The sequence below is a fragment of the Carettochelys insculpta genome, chromosome 1 (assembly GCF_033958435.1).
Source record: "Carettochelys insculpta isolate YL-2023 chromosome 1, ASM3395843v1, whole genome shotgun sequence".
NCBI classification, from domain to species: Eukaryota; Metazoa; Chordata; order Testudines; family Carettochelyidae; genus Carettochelys; species Carettochelys insculpta.
The window spans coordinates 125,051,616-125,074,158 of NC_134137.1; the positions used below are offsets into that span (position 1 = coordinate 125,051,616).

Consider the following 22,543-nt stretch of genomic DNA (forward strand, 5'->3'; position numbering starts at 1 on the left):
GGCTGGATTGGCAGCTCTTGTGAATATGTGGGAAGGCTGTTTGTTTGACTTCTGACACTTGCGCTTTTTCTCTTCTGTATGGGCATACAATGCTGTCTTCCTAGCTGGTGAGAGAGCAGATGTGTTTACACAGCTAGAATATATCCCTACTGGTTCTGGAGTAGTAAAACCCAGAAGTGAGATTATTAGTGCACCCAGATTTGGAATGCCTAATGTGCACCTAATTTATTGGCAAGGTTTGCTGATAGTACTAGACTCTTGTGCCATGTAAAGAGACAACTGGGATGAGCACTGCTCTAAGGAAAGAAAGGGAGGAAATACATCTATAAATTTACTGTAAACTGGCCTTAATCTAAAATTATTAATTAACATTGTTTTGGATAATATGTAACAAACGTAAAGGGAGGCTGAACAGTCAGTAGGCTCAGAAGCTCTATTGAGATGGATGAGTGAAGTTCATACTTACGTTTCACCTTGCCTGTTTGTAGACTTGGAAGTTCATAGTCACAACTTAAACAAATCATTCTTTTAAAAACAAAAACAAAACAAGCAAAAAGCCACACACCCCACCCCCGGAAACGTCACATCTGCATAATAAGTAGAGGTTTCCTGGCAATTTTGGAAAATACCAAATCTCTTCAATCTGCTGAAATCCCACATGTGCATTCTGAGTGATTAAAAGAGTTCTGAACTGTTTTTAAATCACAGTGATTATTGTATACATGAAAAAAAATTAAAGCCATAAAAAACTTTTTCTGCACTGTATATCTTACAAGAGGAGATGTCTTCTCATGAAATACAGGTGCCAATACCTTTCAGTTTGGCTTCCAACTTTGGCTTTCTCCTCCTACAGGATGAGATTTAAGTCACAAAACATTATGGACAGGAGGAGTACTACTTCATAGGACTACTAATGTGTAAAGGTAAGTACATGAATGAGACTTTGAAAGATTCAGGACTTAGACAGTAAGATGCAATCATGATGTTAAATGCTGTTTTGCAAAATAATCACATGTAACACCAAACAATCACATCTAACAATTCTCATTCACTGCAAATTATAGAAAACTAATGTAGAGACACTCACTTTTCAGAGAATTTTATTAATCACTTCAAGATGCAATAGACAAACTCATGAATGTTCACGTCTGTTGTCTTATATACTCATCAATTAAACAAGCAAAATAGATTGTACAAAACACCAAGCAGCCATAAATCCCCCCAATATCTAATGAAAGGCTCAAATCCTTAATTTGTATGAGGATGAACTCTTTTCAATAATGTTTTTTTCTTTTTTACAAAATAAATTGAAGAAAAAAATCAGTGAACTGGATCTTTGAAAAGTACCCTGAGAGAACAGAGCAACTTATGAGAAACATCTTTGTATATTTTTGATTGAGGTTTTATTTTTGGGTGGTCGGGAGGAGAGGGAGCTATACACTTCGGTATATTATTTTTAGTTATTTTAATCAAACAGTCAGTATACGTATATTGCTCTTGGATGTAAATGACTGAGTACAATTTTGATAAAAGGCAGCATAAGGCCATGATGATGTTTCTATTCACTGAGATTCTTGGAAGGGAATATTAATCAAGACTACATAAGCTACAAAATTTGTCCAACAAAAAAAAAAGAAATGTATGAATAGGCCACTTCATCTTGTTTGCTACATTACAAAACCTGACTATATCACTTGCTAACAACATCATTTTCCAGGTCGTATTCAAAGTGCAACATTTTGAATGAGATGAATAGCCACAACACATGTGAAGGGTTTAAATTCTCTCAATGTACATTAGCGTTACATGCAACAAATCCTTTGCGCATCAAGGAGGTGAATAAACTGCTCTATCCCCAAGACTAACCTACATTCAACAAGCTGAACAAAGAGGACAATGTGAATACAAAGGATATTCAAGTTTTATAGAAGTCTTACTTAATATTCAAGTCATCCATTCACATATAAACTGGATCTTTAAGATGTATGTGTGAATATATGTATTCTCTATTTTAATAGATGTCTAACATTTTTGATTAGCATTACCTAAACAAATGGCACTTCTGTGACTGGCTGTCTCAACTGCAATTAACAAAATCTGAAATTCTTGTCAGTAAATGCAGTTGTGACTGACAAACATTTAACCAAATAATAATTTCTTTACCCTATTTATCACTCCTTAAGCAGCATTTTTTTAAAAAATCCATACAAAATACTATAATTCAGGCAAATACTGTATTTAACCTGATCTTTTTGTTCTAGCTGTATGAATTACAGTTTTGGTAGTTTAAAAGAAATCAGTCTATAATCCTTACATAACAAATATAGCCTGATGAGAGGTGAAAACCATTAAGCATTGTACACAGATTTCATCTTTTTTGCAGCTGCTTAAAATCCTTTTAGTTAAATCCTGTTTTCAACTCATTCTGCTTTATATAATTCTACTATTTTAATGGGGAGACTTTAAAATGTCCCAAGAACACTGAAATACTTTAAAATATCCTACAGTAAAGAAATATGTTTGTCAAGCAGATTTCATTTGAAGAAGATTTAATTAAGTGGCAAGGTAACAGGATATACACTATTCTTTGTGAGACTATTTCTCAGACAATTTTACATACCTTTTTAAAGGCTACGAGGAGCTAAAAATAAAAACTGTGCTCCTTGTAAATTTGTAATTTCTTCATTATGATGGAATGCAACAAAACATCTTGCCCTTGGGTTGCTCTGTTTCAGCCAAAACAAATGCAAATCGCTTGTCAGATGACAGCTGTTTGATAAGGCTTCTCTACAAGACCTGCATGCTTTACTTTTTTCCGTGAAACTTGGGATGAAAGGCAGAAGGCAGGAAGAGAATTAATGTAGCATACAGTCTAAAGGCAATGCTACAACCGTGATTAAGTAGAAAAGTTAAAAGGCACAGATTTTCCACAGCCTCGCTGCGTGCAACCCATCCGTGTAACAAGTTGACAGGCCTAGCGCGTCAGCTCCATCATCCTCTCCGACAGCTAAAACGCAGCATTGCATCCCTTTTCAGAGAAAATTTGCGTCTGCACCATGAAGCGTTGTACATTATTTCTTAGCACTGCAGGGGGCTCAAGTCCATATGGAACCTTCACAAATATTACCACAGATCAAACCAGCGGCGTTTCGAGGCAGATTTGACATACCTATTTAAATGAACAGCAGGGGTCCTCGGGCTGCCTCAGGCTGTGCAGGAGAAAACCTCTGTGGAAAGCCTATGCTGCAGCTCCATTACTCAGCAAAGACACACTCTACATTTATCATTCATTTCATTTCTACTAGGGCAAGAAGCTCATTTGCCCAAGGTCAACAAAAAAAGAAAAAAAATTTCCCCCAAGAAATAAATGTACCTGACAAGTGGGGATTTTGTCCTTTGGTTTTTATAGAGCACTAACAAAACACCAGATAATTCTCAAAAACACAGAAAAGCTATGCACAGAAATTGATATTTGGGAAAAGTCCAATAAATGTTGCAACTTTTTCAAAAGTACATAATGAAGAAAAAAGTCTGACAAAAACATCAAACTGAAAGTATCTGACTTCAAAGTGAGCCTTTTTTCAGTCTTATAGAACCATGCATTAAAATAATTTCACATCTTTTTATAAGGTTCTTCTAGGGAGTCAAAGAATCCATGTGCTACAAATGGGCATTGATATAAAAGAGTTCTTCACAACACACACAACAAAGAAGTCAGGACTCGAAGGGTTCCAATGAGCTATACCTTTCATTGTAAAGGTTAAGGGACAAAAATTCCATAGTCCTGCAATCATACTAACCTAAGTGGACATTAATCTAAATGAAAAAAATTTAAACATTATTTAACATATAAATATAATCAGATGCTAAATATAAAATCTCCTTCATGTCAAATGTCAAGACATTTCTGCAGTTCTTCTCTTTAACACAATAACATGTATTTTAAGCACAACAATAAATAATCCTAAACCTGGTCATCTCTGTTAGATGGACATTCACCACTGCTAACCTTTACTGATACTAGTATTAACTACACTATAAAATGAAAAAATGTTCAGACTATTCTGATCTAATTAATAATCAAAACCAACAAAAAAGGGAAAAACGAACCACTCAATTTTAAATTAGGTAACAAGTTCTCTCTAAAGGAAAGAATACATAAAAGGACGTAACACATTATGTTTCATATCAGGTGGCATTGTTATGGTCCATTGTGAAATTACTACATAAATTCAGAAGCTTCAGGGATGTAGTTCCGATATAATGTTTTACTTTACTTAGTTACAATTATTTATTTATCATAGACTATAACGTACTCACATGTATTAATGAATAAAATGACTGCTTGCCAGTATAAAAGAGAAAGTGAAACGGACGGCCATCTTCTCCCCACTGGATGGCTAATGAAATTAGAGATTAGAGGTTAGACAAAAAAAGCTATAATATACACCAACTAAAAACCTGCATTTAAATTGTAGTTATAAACCTCTTTTATAATATTTATTACCTTTAGAAATACCTGATAAAGACATTTCGTGGTATTTATCAATTCTGGAAATCTAATTTTAATACATCCCACTATAACCCACCACAGTGTGCTAATATAACTAGAATTTTTTAAAAACATAACATTCTGAAACTCTCCTGGTATAATCAAAGCCCTGCTGTACATCTCTTAAATAACATCTCAAGGAATCTATGTAACAGCAATACAGCAAGAGATGCCAAATTTAGACTAGATAGATGTGCTCACTAAAGACAATTATAAGCTATAATCATGATTATGAAAGGTGCTAGATTTACAGATACAGAAAATAAGGCCTCCTAGAAACAGAAGTGGTACTATATAGGCAGCCACTGACTAACCTAACAATGTATCTCAAGTGCATACAAGAGGCAATACAACACTGCAGAAGACATACTTTTAGGCAAAACAGTTTGCCAAAACATATATGCGATGCTTTAACAATATAAAAATTAAGAACAGATTTATAATTTAAGGATATTTTCATGTAATAAAAAAATCTGACATTTTAAAATTCAACTTTCCTGTCATTTTACCTCCTACAGGTACAAGTCATCTGAATCTACAAATTGAATCTCGAGCAATCATCAGCACCACTGCTGGGCAGAGGAGAGGTGCAAAAGACATTATAGCTAGACTTGGAAGCATGAGATTTTCATGTGTAAATGCTGATTTCACAAAAAAAAGTGTTCTTCGAATCAGCAAATTAAGAAAAATGCAGCCTCAGAACTTAGAGTTGGATTTAAAAATGCTGATTTGTTATATTCTGATTTGATGTTGACAGTTTGTATTTTAACAATTATGAAGTGTTAACTTTAATTAAATATAAATGTATTGTATAGCCATAATTGCCAAAAACTACAAAAATTTAAAAATAAGACTAAGAAAACAATGCTTAAAATCCATAATTTTGTGCAGCAGTCTACAATCAGTGGTCTCCTAATTCAAAGGTCTTTATAGATAGAAAAACACTATACTAACTTTACAGAAGGTAACTAAAATGCATAAGTATCAGGTTTAGAATTGTAAGCAACTTTAGAAACAGCCTTTAGTAAAATGAATTTAGCATATTATTTATATTAAATTCTGTTGATTGTAATAGAAATTCAAATCTAACAGATATACATAGTGTGAAATCTTTCTACGGGGTAATACTTTTACTGACTTCAGTGGAGACAAGATTTCAAAGGTAATATCAATTTCAAGCACTTACAATATTTATCAGCCTTTTTGTCAAATATTTGTCAACTGCAGTACATAATTAGTGAGTTGATTTGAGATAGTAAACCTGGAAATCAAAGCTACAGACTAGTTTACAGAATGTTTAGATTAGTTTAGAAAAGCCAAAGCCAAATTCTTGTAGACATTAGCACACATTGTAAAGTGTCCAAGTAATTTGGTGTCAAGTACCAGAGGGGTAGCTGTGTTAGTCTGGATCTGCAAAAGCAACGAGGGGTCCTGTGGCACCTTATAGACTAACTGAAATGTATGAGCATAAGCTTTCGTGGGCAAAGACCCACTTCGTCAAATGCAGGACAAGTAATTTGGCATGCCCAAGCTATCCTCAAAAGAGGCTACTCTGGAGAACTGTAGATTAAATTTAAGTGAGTGGCAATTTGCTTAATGCTGGCCTGCACTATTAAATCCTCTCTTATAAAAGGAAACAACTTTTTTATTTTTGTTTCCCTTCCCCCATATATAGAGGGAAAGCAACAGGAATGGGAAAGTGAAGTTGCTTTTTTAAGCATTGAAAAAGTTAATACATCTCAACAATCTCATCTCCACAGAAGAAACAGTTTGTAGAAGATCAGAGACAGTTGAAAACAAGTTCTGACAGACCTGATAACTTTTCTTTCTAACGTGTATTTTGCTTAAGGGAGGAAAATGGCAGAGCCCTAGTGGTAGAAAAAACACTAAGCTGCCAAAGACAGAGCACCAGTAAAAAAAAGCGTGCCAAATTCAGACATCACATAAGCAACTGCAACTAAATCAAACTGAGAGGCTTCTGTTTTCATTATGGTCAACTGTCCTAGTTGGTTTCTACCTTTAAAGGATTTCCAGATAGCGGTTACTAAATATATAAGAATTCATAATGACAGAGGGAAAAAAAACATATTACTGAGGATTAAAACTATGTTATTTGGGAGGAACTAAGTGGTTCTGTGGATGCAGAGCCTTTCACGCACTAGTTCAATTCAAGCTAAGGACAGGAGCAACCAAAAGTTCTTGCAGTGTTAGTTTAGTGTTCCTTATAAAATGGATTTGGTGGTTTAAATGGTTTCCCGTGAACAGATGCCCAACAAACAAAAAACACTACTAGGAATGAGACCAAAGTCTCCTGCATGGGCAAGGAAACTGCAATGAGGATGCTTCCAGACCAAGATTAAGGGCAGATAACATGAGGAGCAGACACAGTCACTGAACATTCTGTGCTCATTTTCTGGATAAAGAGATCACTTCAGTTTCTGCTAAGGCTGAAAGCGAAGTCTAAGGTGCGAGAAGTCCTCATCAGAGACATGCTGTTTGCAGACGATGCTGCTGTAGTGTCTCACACAGAAGACCAGCTTCAAAAACTGCTGGATCGGTTCTCCAAAGCGTGCAAGGACTTTGGGCTTACCATCAGCGTAAAGAAGACGAACGTACTCGGTCAGGATGTTGCTGAATCCCCATCAATCAGCATTGACAACTATACGTTAGAGGTTGTCCACGAGTTCGTTTACCTCGGGTCCACCATCACTGACACCCTGTTGTTGGACACTGAGCTAAATAGGAGGATCGGAAAAGCGGCCACAACTCTGTCCAGACTCAGCAAGAGAGTGTGGAATAACAACAAGCTGTACACTCACACCAAAATGCAAGTCTACAGAGCCTGCATCCTCAGCACCCTCCCTTATGGCAGCGAGACTTGGACCCAGTACGCTCGCCAGGAAAAGAGGCTGAATGTCTTCCACTTGCGCTGCCTCAGGCGCATGCTTGGAATATCATGGAAGGACAGAGTGACCAACACCGCCGTCCTCGAGCAAGCTGGAATCCCAACCATGCACACCCTTCTCAGGCAGCGTCGACTCCGCTGGCTTGGCCGCATCCACAGGATGAATGATGGAAGGATTCCAAAAGACATCCTGTACGGTGAACTAGCTTCTGGCAAAAGACCTCCCGGACACCCCCAGTTGCGCTACAAAGATGTCTGCAAGAGAGACCTCAGAGAGGTAGACATCGAGCTGGACAACTGGGAAGAACTAGCAGATGACCGCAGCAGATGGAGGCAGGGGTTACACAAGGGCCTTCAGAAGGGCGAGATGAAGATCAGACAGATGGCAGAGGAGAAGCGAGCGCACAGAAAGCACACTAAGGACTTGCCAGACACCCACTACATCTGCAAGAGATGCAGCAAGGCCTGTCACTCTCGTGTGGGTCTTCATAGTCACAACAGACGCTGTAAATGAAGTCCTCAATTGAAACTTTAAAGGGCGCGATCCACAGTCTATGCAGACTGAAGGATGCCTACATCAGTTTCCAAGGCTGTCAATCTGCTCCTCTTCGTAAGCACTGAATTTATCTGAAAGAGCTTTGGGGCTATTTTTAAATTATGCTGTACATCAAACACTAATAAAAAAGTAATGCTTTATGGGTCACTCCACTGGAAGACTCCCATTGACTTCATAGGCGCTCAATCCTAACCTGTCATTTGAAATGTTTCCCAATGACAGAAAATATTTCTTTCTAGCCTTGAAGGGTCACAAGACACATTTTCTTAAAAAAGGTCACTGTCCCCAAAATCCGTCCCATCCATAGGATGGTTTGGGGTGGCTGCCCCAGACCCCGCACTTTGGGGACACCTGCTGCAGCTGTCTCAACTGACCTATGTATAGGCCTGGCGTGGGGGAGCCAGAAGCAGGGATCTTCCCCTGCCCTCGCACTCACTTTGGCAGTGGCCCGGCAGCTGCTCTGTTCTGCCCCATTGCCTTTTCACTGCCCCAATGCTCTCTCATGGCCCATTGCACTTGGTTTCTCCGTTACAGCAGGAAGAAGAGTGCACTGGTCCCACAGCTCCCATTCTGACCTGCCTCACTTTTCTGCAGCAGCAGGAAGCGAGCAGGCTGACGGGCTGTGCTGCCCCCCCGCCATACACACCCTGGGGAGTGGGGGGGGGGGCAAGGGGAGGAGGTGACCCCTTCTGCTGCCCACCCCCTTTATAATTCCCCATCTTACGTGGCACAGGGCAATAGGCCCAAGCAAAGACACAGCAGAAACCGCAGGTGTAAAGCGGAGAGAGGAAAGCAGAAATCTCTTCTGGATGGCCACCCAAGCGCTCAGCTTACAGGGAACACTGACCTTCAGTAGTATTTCTCCCTGCAGGGGAGGAGATTGCCCCAAGCCCAAGGCCTTGCGCACTGGAGGGTTGCCCCAGGCCCTGTGCCTGCCTGGGGGTGGTTCTGATTGGTTCCTTGGCGTATATCTACACTGCAACTAAAAATCTTTTGCCACTGAGTTGGGCTCACATTATGGGGCTAACTGCAGTACAGACACCTATCTAGTGCTGAGGTAAAGCCAAGACTCTAGAACAGGAGCGGGCAAAATCAGTCCTGGCAGCCCGATACAGCTCTCCAAGCCTTTCTCTCCAGCCTGTCCAGGTGAGTAGCAGAGCGTGCATACCCACAGCCAGCACCATGTGTTCAGCTGTCTTTCCCCCCCACCTTGGTACAGTTGCAGCCGAGCTACTCCGAGGATTCTCCTGCTAGCTGTACGGACAGGGAGTGCGGGGGAGAGGACAGTGCCGAAGTCAGGGTGTTCCCCTGCCTCTGTACCCCATCTCTGAAGAGCAGGGGGGTGGGGAGGGGGAACAGACACAGACAGACAACGAAAACAGAGCAGGACAGATTTCCCTTAAAAAGACAGAGGGTGGCTTCTCTGAGAAAAACTTACCCAGCAGCAGCCAGCACACACACTGTGTTTTCGCTGTCACACATACCCAGTCTGCTCCACAGACATACTCACTATCACATATGTACTGCAGCACACACTCAATCTGTGTTAAAGTCTCTCTCCAGCACACAGTGCTTTTCTCACCCTAACACTCTCTTGTCTCTCTGCAGACTCCTTCTCCTTGAGGCCACGCCTCTTCTGGGGGGCTCAGAGCCAGGCCGTAACCAATACCAAACTTCACAGAGTGGCTCCTCTAAAAAAAAATATTGCCCAGTTGTGCCCAAGGGCATCTCAGAACTTGGGCTGTAGCCCAAGTTGGAATGTATGAACTGCAGTTGAACAGCATTGCAGCCCAATCGCAAGTCAGATGGCACAGGTCTACTGTCGCTTTTCAGCTGCAATGTAGACGTACTCTCACACTCTAGTGGTACTTCTGTCACTGGTGCAGGACCTCAGATGAGTAAAGTTTCATACTGTATTTGAAAGGTTTGTGGTATTATCTCTCAGGTGCCTCATTAGCAGCTATAAAATTAATAAAGGTAACAAATGGACTGCAGGAAAGACAAGCAATATAGAAGTTCATAATAACTTTGATATAAACTGGAAAGAATAGCTATGTACACTTACCTCTTTGCTTTGGAAAAATTTCAGTGGGATGCTGTAGAAAAATAAAAAAAAAACAAACAGTTACTATGCCATGCTAAAAATATTGAGAAAATTCACTGAATGTTGTTCTTACCCTCATCATAGGCCTGGCTCTCTTCTCAAATAAACCAGAGGGAAAGAGATAGGCAATAGCTTTCTGCAAACAAACATACAAAGATCAGATATATATATATATATTTCTGCAACAACAAAATAATTAAATACCTTACAGACATTTTACCTATGGGTATGCTATAAAAACCTAGACAGCAAAAGAGACAAAACAACAACAAAAAAAATAACATGCATATATTCATTTCTAAGAATAAAAGCAACTGTAAATATCTCAGGACTCTTTACAAAGAAAGAGTAAGAAAAATCTAATTCTGAAGCCTACAATTTAGAGTGTCTGCTATGAACGAACTGGTTTCTTTAAATAGAAACTTTAAGCTCAAACAGGTAATTTATTATATGAAACACTCAGTTGCAAGGGTCAAGTAATGCACAACCTCCATTTTTTAAAATCTAAACCCTAATATTTAAAATTGCTATTCTCACCCATCTCCTCATGTAAAAGTACCTCCTTCTGTAACTTAAACGAAACGTGAAATCCATTCTATCAAGACTGTTTTCTTAATTTTCTACTGCAAATGTCAGTGTTTGTGAAAGGCACCAGTTTTGATAGTTCTTAAGAATGAGTTCTGTATTGCTTCAAAGAATAATTGCCTAGGGAGGTTGCGGAATCTCCATCACTGGAGATATTTAAGAGCACATTAGACAGACATCTATTGGGGACGGCCTAGCTCATGGTTTCCCAAACTGGGGTGGGGGGGGAGGAACATGTTGAAATTCGGGGGGGGGGTACGAACCAGCCCCCCCCCCCATCATTCCCGCCACCTGAAAAAAAATTCAGTGTTTGCTTCCAGCTCTCAGCTCCTGCCATTTTATGTGGGTGACCCAGTGCAGATGCTATAAAAAGCAGGCAGCTGGTGAAGACCCACGTGCAAAGGTGAGTGAGTGTCAGTTGTGGGGGGAGGAGCAGAATGGGGTTAAATGGGACACTGAGGGTTCCTGGTTCAGGAGAGGGGGATGGGGTAAGAGTGGGGGACTGGTGGTACCTGGCTTTGTGTTGGGGAGGGGCTCAGATAGGAGGCTTTTGGGACTTGCGGGGCTTGGGTGGCTGGCCAGCTTCCAGGGCTTAGGCAGCTGGCCCTGGCATTGCAGGGCTCTGGCAGCTTGGGCTGGTGGGCAGGCAGCTGGCCCCAGAATTGTGGGGCTCAGGTGGCTCAGGCTGGCAGGTGGGTGGCTAGCCCCAGCCCTGCGGGGCTCAGGCAACTGGCCCCAGCAGCATGGGGCTTGGGCTGGAGGGTGGGCAGCTGACTCTGGCAGCATGGGTTTGGGTGGGCAGTTCAGGCAGCTGGGGTGGGTGGGCAACTAGTTCCGGCAGCACAGGGCTCAGAAGGCTAGTGGGCAGGAGGGCATCTGACCCTGGTGACTGTCAGGCAGTGCAGGGCTCGGGCAGGTGGCCCTGGAGGCTAGCACAGACAGCTCTGGCAGCTGGCCAGCTGGGGATGCACCAGGCCCCCCCAAGGGCCAAGAAAATTATTTGTACTTATTTTTAAATTTTAAATAACTGTTTTATCAAGTTTTTGTGTTTATTTTAAATTATGAATTGAATTTTTTGCTTACGGGGGGGGTTGGATGATAGTAAAGAAAAGTGGGGAAGAGCATGAGGATTTCTCAAAAATCAAAAGAGGGAGGGTAATGCCAAAAAGTTCAGGAACCACTGGTCTAGCTGATGCTTGGTCCTGCATGGGGGCAGGGGACTGGTTTCGATGACCTTTTGGGGAAGGTCCCTTCCAGTTCCAGTGTTCTATGACTCTATATTTTAAAGCCACCCCTCCTGCCCCCCACATTCTGAATTCTGCAAAATTCTGCAGTTTTGGTTAAGATAATACAGTACGATCACACCCGTTTCAATTATTTTGGTAACATGTTTCAAAATACCTGTCAGTAAGTATGTCTAACAGTACAGACAATGAAAAAAGATCTAGGTTTTTTTTGTCAAATGTATTTCTTGATAGGCATACACATACACAAGTGTGAATAATTCATTTCAGTTACCATACACAAAGCATGCACCCTTCAGAATCAGAACAAAGTTTTGGGGGACACATGGGAATGGGAAGAGTCTGGAGGTGCACAGAACACATGAGGACAGGGACAGGCCTCTAACAGATACAGGGGGCTACAAGGTCACATGGAGACAGGGCCAGATGTCCCTGACTGAATGGAAGAGGCTAAGATTCAGCCAGAGTCTGCATTGGGAAGGCTCCTCAACAATCCCTCCTTTCCAGGTTCACTCTTTGGCGCCTCTGTCAGCTCCTCCATTACCTCTATAGCGCCCCCCCCCCCAAGCCTTTGCTCTGCTTCTGAAGCAGGGGGCAGGGAAGAGGGACGGACAATGTGGGGCTGGGTCACAACTGGGGTTCCTAAGGGCCAATGGGGAAGAACAGACTGTGTCTAGGAGTGGAGGTGCTGGGCTACAGGAGAGGAGGATAGCTGAGTGTGGGCACAGAGACAAGAGGAGGGGCTGAGTGGCAAACCATTAAAATATGTATTTTTGTAAACCATGGTTCAGCATTAAAGATTATTGCTATACATAGTACATTTTACTTATTTTTCACCCACTTAGCCAATATTTTTATGTAATGTCTGTTCTCCGTTAATAAGTAACATTTACTCTAGCAAGCAGATTAAAAATTATGAACCATTTCTGACATTAGTGTAAGACAAAGTAGTTTGCAGTAATATTAAATCCAATGGATTCAATTCCTGTTCAGCAGTTTATTACTATGGCTCTTTTTCCAAAATGGTTGAAAATTATGTTTAATACTTAAGTGAAAACAATATATCAAATGAAAAATCTAATTTTTCTAAGTTAAAAATGTTTTGGTAAATGTGGTTCTAAATATGGCCAAATTCAGTCATGACACAAAATTAAGGGCAACGTGAGCCTAGAGATTTTAGAAATCGATACAATACATGCGTGTAGTAACACTAATATCAGAACAAAACACTGCAGTCAACTTGCTTGCATTTTTAGTGGATGGTGAACAAAAATAAAATTACAAGAATTTTAGTTAAAATAGTCTCTTGACCATGATGTTTCTTTGTTGGTGAGGCTACCTTAAGGCTACTACGTACTGATAATTTTTTCCGTGGACATGAATTGGTTTGCCAGTGCTTCCGCCTACTTAAAATGCATAGAGTGTGAAAAGACTTAACCTATTACTTTCATTAATCCCCTGCTTGCATTCCAAAGAGAAATTTTGAGAATTCTGAAGCAAACAAAAGGATTAACTTGATTTTATGAAACAGTAATTTTGTTTCTCTTAGTGACTGCTGAATTCCCATTTGTTAGTCAATGGGCATTTTGTGCACACAGAGTAGGTGAACACCTATTTATGAACAAATGGGGATTAATTACAATGACAACAGAGATATCTGCTGTGAGCCAACAGATGTTAAACAAACAACTTACCTAATAACATACTGAAGGAATATTTTATGGGCTACTGAGACTGACAGTGTGTAAAAAGTATTTTCTGTATTAACTCTCAAGGATTTGATTCAAACTGCAACTACTAGCACGACACTGAAAATACAACCTAAGTGGGGCATTCTGTTTTGCTGTAACTTCAGAGGTTTTGAAATATGTCTTCCTTGTCATGAGAAACAAAACCAGTCCATGTTACGTGTTTTCATGAGGTATATATCTGTTTCTATCCCCAAGTAGTAGTTAGGCCTGGGACACCTTGGTTCAAATTCCTACTCTGGCTGCATCTATACTACGAGATAAAATCAAATTTAAACAGTTAGCTTGACATTAAAATGTCACTGTCTTCACTATAAATGTCATTAGCTCGATTTAGTCTGCCCTAATATCGACAAGAAAACGTTAATATTAACAGACAGATATAGAGCATCAATCTCGAGTTTAAAATGTTGAATAAATGCTAGCTAGTGTGGAAGCACCATGTATTTCATTCAAATTTATTAATTATTATTTTATTTTATAAACATGCATCTGATGAGGCAGGTCTCTGCCCACAAAAGCTTATGCTCCAAGATATCTGTTAGTCTATAAGGTGCCCCAGGACTTCTTGTTGTTCTCAAAGTGTCCTGTATGTATCCCACAGCACTATGCACTGCACCTGGCTCAGAATGCAGGGCTGAGAACACTGTGGGATAGGTTTCCACAATGCACTGATGCAACAGTTGATGTTTGGTGATTTCAGTACGGAAGCAATATGCTGAATTTTTTGGGAACCTGTGGGAAGTGAGAATACTCAAAGTCGAATTAAAAAACAGCATAAAATTGATTTTAATAAATCTGAATTTATCTTGTAGTGTAGACGTAGCCTCTGATTCAGAGAATTTTTCATTCTAGTTCACTCCAAATAATACAAAACAGAGACTCAAATCTGGGTCTCCCAATTCCCATGCCAATATCCTAACAATTTAGCTACATAAGCTCTCCCTCTCTTTTGGAGAATTTGAAGGAGACAGATATATCTTCACAAAATGTTTCAGCCTTTATGAAATAGCATATTTCGGAAAAAAAAATTCTAACCAGATTTAGCTCCCAGGTTTCATATTGATTACTAACAGAAATGAGGGCAGATCAGCCTCTAGATTGCTATGAGTAATAAGTCTCTCTGAAAAATGAAACTGGAGAATTTTAGTGTAGTTCAAGAGAAGGCTTCATTAACTTAACGTGAACTTCCTTCAGACCTGCAACACTGGGTTTCAATGGAAGAATCCCTTCAGCAATCAGACCAAGATCTAAAATATCTCTGAAAAAGCAAACCCAATTAACTCTATGATATTTAACTACTAAGGCCAAAGTAGTTGTAGAGAGCACACTGACATCAGACAGAATTTTCCAGACCAAATTGCAAAGTCTTCTCTTAGGACAGGGACTCTCAAGTTGAGAGTGATGAACAGGAGTTTGAGAGTCATGACCACTCTGTCCCTACACTAATGATTGAAACTTGTTCTCCACCGTATCCAGTAGATTTTTGGTGGCCCCTCAGACCAATTACTTGCAGAGTGGACTTATTTAAATCAAGGGGATTTAAATCCCCACTCCCCTCACCAAAGTCATTGAGTTAAATCAAGTTATCAAAAACACTTAAGAATAACTGTGCTTAGAGTGCACTTAATTGGGGAGTAAGCCCCACAGAACTCACTTGCATGGTGACAAGTATCAGAGGGGTAGCCGTGGTGTTCTGTATCGGCAAAAACAACAAGAAGTCCTGTGGCCCCTTATAGGCTAACAGATATTTTTGAGCATAAGCTTTCATGAGCAAAGACCTGCTTCATCAGATTGCATCTGACGAAGCAGATCTTTGACCACGAAAGCCTGTACTTCAAAATATCTGTTAGTCTATAAGGGGCCACAGGACTTCTAATATTTATTGAGCTCACTGGCACTTCTGTTTATTGAGAAAACAAATAGACAATGGGGTTTTCTTGGAAAAGTTGATTTATGCTGCAGTAAAATAGGAAATAGATTTATGACATTACCACTATGGTCCATTGTCATGATGTTCCAAAATAAGGAGCGTTTATTATGTAATATAAAATAAAAATGTGACAGTCGCAAGTGGCAACTTTAGCTTTCTCTTACTGCAGCATTCTGTATTGTATGCTTGAGTGATAGATTCTAAACCTGGTTAGCTAATTAAACAAGTCATAAGGATTAGCTAAGCTAAACCATATTTTCTGGCAACACAACTCAGCAAACAGCTTGGGAATTTACTTGTCAAATCACACTTACACTAGAAAGCATAGAGAGACTCGAAGAATGATGCCTTGCAAAGGGCATTATCTAAGTTACTAACTAGTTCATCCACTCAACAATATCCACATCATTTTCTCCCAATAAGCAGTTTTCCTTATGATGTTTCACCTTTGCAGGTTGCTCCTGCCCCATTTTCTTACACTTGACACCTTTTGCTTGTTCACCCAGGGAATGAATTTCTTAATAATATTCCTAGTTAGGGTCTCTCTTACGCCCAGAAGCCAGGACAGTTTTTCTGTGGCAAAAATGTGGGGAAATAGAGGAAGTTGTGTTTGCACTGAATAACGTCTTCCCTTTTTCTCTCTCATCCACTCCACTGTTCCTTTCCACACTGCCTCTGTGTTTTCCTACATATTGTATCTCTATCTTTAAGACAATGTCTTAACTAGCTCCTCTGCCATGCTTGGCCAAGGTCCTCCACCACATAAGCAAAGAACAAAAACAATCCTATCAATCTTGTGTCTTTCTTTGCACATGTTACTTTTTAATCTGCTGAGAAACAGACATTAAAAGCCCAGAACTTTCAAGAAGGAAGACTAGTAGTTAGGCTGGACAGACTAGAGCCATTAAGTCATTTTTATGAGACTGTAAGTATACATGTAGCATATCTGTGACGAGATTTAATCGTAACTTTTACTTTTAAATGAGAAATTCAGTAGTACATTGATGATTTAAATTAAAAAAAATTAATTTTATCCAACCTGATTACCTAAAAATATGCAAAGCAGCCCATTAAAAATTGCATGTCAGACATGGAGCTGTACAAAACTTAGTAGCTCTGCTGCACTCTCATTTACAGTATTATCCTTCTTCTGTAGTCTGGTTTTAAACTACATTTTCCCTCCATTTGCAACACAAAGATTCTTGCCCCTTCTTTTTTCCAAAGGCCAGAGGAAATCTGGCCTCAATTTTAACCTCAGATGGCTCGGTTTATTGCCATCTGATGCACATTTAATTGTATCTTCAGGCATTTAGAAATCCATGCCTTAATTCAAACTGGATTGGCAAAATATATGTATATTAGGTCACATTCATAAGTCAGCAAAGGGAAAGAGGGAAGGCAGTATTTGTCTCCTGTTTTCACGGTCTACAAGCCAGTGGAGCTCTCCAGCATAGACCAGGGCACCCTTAAGCCAGCAGTTCTCAAACTGGGGGTGATGAGTGCTCAGCAGGTTATCAGGTTGTATGTAAGGGTGGTGATCATGAGCTGGCAGCCTACCCTCCCAAACTGCACTCTGCCTCCAATATTTATAATAGTGTTAAATATTTTTAAAGTTGTTTTCAATTTTTAAGGGGGAGGAGATGAGTCCAGACTCAGAGGCTTGTGGTGTGAAAGGGTTCACCAATACAAAAGTTTGAGAACCGTTGCCTTAAGCGGTCTTCCCGCTTCAATGGTCCTATAGGTCTGTTATGGTGCACATCTATCCTGGGCATACTTTCTTCCGCTCCCTCTCATTTACTCACACCTCTCCATTTCACTCATGGCCTACTCTGAAATATCTCCTGTGCTCACACCATTGATGGAGGTGGCACAGAGCTAGCGGAGAAGCCTACGGCAATGGAGGCATTTTCCAGGAGAGTCTTAAAACTTCTCTGTGACTCCTCTGCCCCAACACAGCTGGCACAAAAGTGTCCCTAGTGCATTGAAGAATCAGACACAATAGTGCTTATACAGGTTGACCTTCTCTAACCCGGAACTCTCTCATCCAGCAACATCCATAATCCGACATGATTTTAGTTAGCCAGATGACCACCTATGCCTGTGGCCAAGTTGCCAGTGGTCCCATAAAGTTTGTTTCCAGTCATCAGTCCTGGCTCCCAGGGCTCTGTGCTGTTATTTAACTGTAATTTATGTATAAATGTCTTCTAAGAGTCAGGTAAGCAGCAAAAGTATTGGTAATGCTGACAGATAATACTGACCTCCTGTGGACTGGCAAATTCTCTCATCTGGCGCTGGTCAGGTCCTGAGTGTGCCAGATTAGAGAGGTTCAGCTAGTACTCTACTTTTACCTACGTAAACCCTAAGCCAGTGCAGCTCATGCTGTACTTCAAGGCATAACATTTAAAACATTTCAGTTGGGTCCCTGAATCTCCAGATGTTACTGAAGCAGCTCCCTCTCTTCTCCAGTTTCCTCTGATTCCCATTCCCTTTTCCAACTCTGTTCTGCTGGGAAACCTCCAATTCTTGCAATAGGCTCCAGTCCCCTCTCCAGCTCACGCAGTTTTCAATACTATATTCTTTGGGCTAAAATATTTAATGGAATGGCTGCTCTCAATGAGTCAGCGATGTTGTAAGTGTTTTGGTAGAGATTTATGTGCAGTGAAAGTCTGAAGTACTAAATAAAAGCCATTTTGAAAAGTTCACAATCCTTTAAAAAAATAAAAAAAAACCCACATGAAGACAAAAATATCCCAGCAGTTTGGTCAAATTACTTAAAATTCTTTAAAAGAAAAACAAACAAACAAACAAACAAACAAACAAACACACACCCTGCTAAACCCTACTATAATTTGAGGACAACAAACTCTTCAGACACTACAAGGATATGTAAAGAAAAAAAATAAGATTGTGAATCCATGGTTGAAACTTCAACTATCTTTTTTGTAATTTTATGCTAATAAAAATGTTAACATATCTGATAAAAATTTCTACAGGTGCAAGCAGCTTCTAAAATCAGCATCATGTCCACAAAACTGTTACCACATATGGAAAAATGTATTATGTTGTAACCTATGAGAAACAATAACTATTTCTCCTTGCAAAGTTAAAACTTCTCAAACTGTTATTTTATATTAGAAAAGGAGGAGAAAAAAAAAAAAATCAAAAAAACAAAAACAGACATCTCCAGTCCGTGTGGACTTTTCTGAGGACTTTGCTTATGTAATGAATGCAAAATTTGACTCCCTTGGGATTGGCATTTTACACAGAATAGAACTCAGTTTAAGCATTTAAGTAAAATCTAAATAGCCTTTTAAAAAAAATCAAAAGGTACTTTTAAAAAAAAAAACCAATCCAACTCCTACATACGTTTTTCACTATTATAATACTAAAAATGTCTTACTGCTTACCCAGAGGAGAACTCATGTGGCACACAAATAGCATATTATTGTGGGCCAGGGGTTTCTCATTTAATCAATATGCTTTAGGCCACAAAATTCTTTGTGGAGAACAACTTTCCAAATACCCTTGCACAAAGACATTTGCAAATGAAACTAGTTTCCTTAAAACATTTGTTTTGCATTTAAACATAAGTCAGTCTGCATGTCAATTACCAATTAAGACCTATGCCCTACTCACCAAAAGATGCCTAGCATTTATCTATAGATCAAATACAAGAACTGCTTTACATTTTTCTTTTGTTAATAATGCCGCTGAAAGACAGCGGTTTTCTACTGGGCTCAGATACCTGGAGTAATATTTAGTAAATAAAGGATAAAAATAAAGATATAAACTGATCAGAAGATTTAGGGTACTTTTCTTGTATTCATGTCACTTAGAAGTTTTTGCTTTAAACTGGAATATTAGTGATGTGACAGTCTGAAATGAAGGCAGACTGTTTACTATGTCTATAAATTAAAGGTTAAAAAAAAAGTCACAAAATAAAAGGATTACAGACTCGACCAGGGAAAAACACTGGGTCAGGACTGCAATCTCTATTAATTAGGTATCCCAGCTGGGCAGTGGGTATGCAGCTGTTAACTTGATCAATGACTTACCTAAATGTCATCTCTACTGATTCGCTTATAAATTACCAGCAAGTGAGACTAATGTACAGGTGCTAATTTATTTAAACTGTTCTCTGCAGTTCTACATAGCTTTATAAACTGCATCTGGCACCTAATGTTAGCTGTCAGTTGTACTTAGACATGGCTGTCCTAACGACTCTGTTCATTAGATGTGAGCACAAATTATGAAATATTGTGAAAAATGATACATCAAATGAAATGGGCAAAGCAAATCAATTAGAGAAACTTCAAACCACATATTCACACATAGGAGAATAAAATATCCTGGTTCCAGAGCAAGGTCTATAATACCAATTAAAAAGCAATTGGTAGACTTCTGCAGTTATATATCAATTTGCTCAATTCTCCCCCTCCCGCTAATTCAGCAGAAATGTACAGCTTAATTTTTCATTCCTAAATAAAAGCATGAGTAAGAAGCAATTCTGCACTCAAAACATCCAGCAGGAGGATTAAAACATAGTAAACTTATATCCCTGTAGCATGTGTTTTAAAATTCACAAGATTTAACTTTTTTAAAAAATACACATAAAACACCAATGAGACAACCGCATGTCTGCTTTTGAAATGCACTACACAGAATGATTAACAGGAGAAGACAGGGAGGTACATAACCACTCATCAGAAGGAATTACTCCTGTTCAAAGTGTAAAGCCTTATAATTCTGCTGCCAATACTAAGCAGCTTTTATATTTTTATAACAGAAATTTAATTATGTCTAGCAGACATTATTATACAATCAAAGTATTTTCCAACACTTGATAGTATGTGAGAAAGTTAGAAAATGAACGATCAGTACTCTAACGCCAAATAAAATGCTGTGCTTTTGTTTTTCAGCTTTGTAAAAATAAAATTTATGAATTGGTCCCATACTTGTCACCTGCACTTCACTAAGGAAAACTCATTTTCAAAATGAAACTATTTTTCCTTCTGTGCAAATGGTCAGACTATCCCTTAAAGAAACTATGTGCCAAAAGATCTTCCATATGCATATGTATGCATACATGGGAACAGAACACACATTCCAATAACTCAGTCCTGTGACTTGCTTCCTGAAATCCTATAGAGTCTGGTCCTCAAGAAACAAGTCCAATTGTGGAAAGGGAACTTGGACTGCAGGAAGGGAGATGAACTGTGGGTGAACACACAGCCTCCCACTACTAACTCTTGCAGTCAATCAACACAGAAGTTAATAGGACAGCTCACACAGCATGAGCTGTACTACCCATTTTTTAACTTGTTTGAGCATACATGTCATGCAAATAAAGACAAGCTCTATACGGGTGATGAGAGCCCATTGCCAAGCGGAGATAAAATATTTTAAGGAAGAAGTTTTATCATTAAAAAAAAAAAACAGAAAAAGCAAAGCAAAGCAAATGGTGTATGTTAATCATTAATGCCCAAGCACTGTAAATAGATTCACCAAGGCAGACCTTCACAGAATCGTAAAGTCAACCAGAATACATATAGGTGTTAGAAACTCCACTGAAGATCCTATCTCCAGGGGGACTGTAAGGACATCAATATCAAAATGAGAACCAATGTGCTGCTTCAAATGCAAATAATATATAAACTATAAAAATAAATACAAACTTTAAAAATTTCACTTTCCTAAAACTAAGCCTCTATATGGATTCACAGTATAACTTATTAAAAATATAAAAAGGACTCATCTCTGCTGTAAGCATGTGATTGCTCAGAGCGTAAGACATTTTGACCATACTGGTAAGGAGTAAATCCTACTTGTTTGCTCAGGCCTTTGACTGAAATGAACTGGATGTGAAGTTTGTGCTGCCCAAGAGATTACCTGGGAACATTATTTTTTGAGAGTTTGTGAGCATCATAATAGAAGTTGCAAAGCCAGGGATTGTCATTTTTTGGGAGAACCAACTGTTGGTAGCCTGCTGTTTCTTTTTTGAACTGATGAAAATTCAGAGAAACAAGCGATGGGTGCATTTTTTTAATAATATAAATTAAAATTGGTCAAAGCTATTGTATGCTTGTATGAAAGTGAGCTATTATACAAACAGTATCTTATTTTACCAGACACACAATGAGTGAACAAAATCAAGTTTAAAACAGAAGCACTAAAATTTATTTCACAAGATGATCTATGAACTTTTTGTATGTTAAATTTTGCCTAGTGTTTGATTTTAACTTGAGGGAAGACTAAAAGGCTTGACCATTCTTTGTTAGTTGCAGCTACTTGTCAATCTAGATATTTTCACAGAAATAACCTTGTATTAAAAATAGTCCCCAGTCTTTTATAACACACTTAGCACCTATACCATCCTAAAGAGTTCATATTAGCAGAGAAGAGGTAAGAAAATACCCAACAAAATATGTAAACCAGTGCTTCTCAACCCAAGGGACAGAAAAATCTGCCTAACATTCCTAACTACAAGTCTGTTACAGGTAGACATTTCCTCAAAAGCAATTTTATTTCCCTATTTCCAAAGTGCCTGTTATGCAGTGAGCTCAAATTTTCTCTCTGCCTTGGTTCCATGACACGTTGCATAGTCCTGAGACCGCACGTAGCCTCATTATATAAGGCCACCCAAGGGACATTTCTCCCCATCAACAACCTTCTCAGGAGTGGTGGGACAGCACTGGAGCCACAGAAGGAATGAAGGCAGGGTGGGCATGAGGGAAGGCGGTGGACAGAAAAGGGAAAAAAATTAAAATATAAAAAAGGCAAAGAAGAGAAAGAAAATAGATATAAATAACACAGAGCATCTATGCTGATGGACATGGGATGACAAGATTTGGAGGAGAGGTAGATGCCATCACAAGGGAGTATCTAAAATGTATTAGGAGTTACTGATCAAAACTTA

At 39.3% G+C, this 22,543-nt stretch overlaps 1 protein-coding gene across 1 annotated transcript in view; it reads right to left on the minus strand.

Moving 5' to 3' along the window:
- Positions 1-22,543, minus strand: part of MRPS9 (mitochondrial ribosomal protein S9) — a 54,864-nt gene that overhangs the window by 21,571 nt on the left and 10,750 nt on the right. The window contains exons 3-5 of the mRNA XM_074991304.1: positions 10,191-10,253; positions 10,079-10,109; positions 4,321-4,400 (exon numbers count right to left, since the gene is read on the minus strand). Coding sequence (XP_074847405.1) covers positions 4,321-4,400; positions 10,079-10,109; positions 10,191-10,253 — 174 coding nt within the window. The remainder of the gene's footprint in view (positions 1-4,320; positions 4,401-10,078; positions 10,110-10,190; positions 10,254-22,543) is intronic.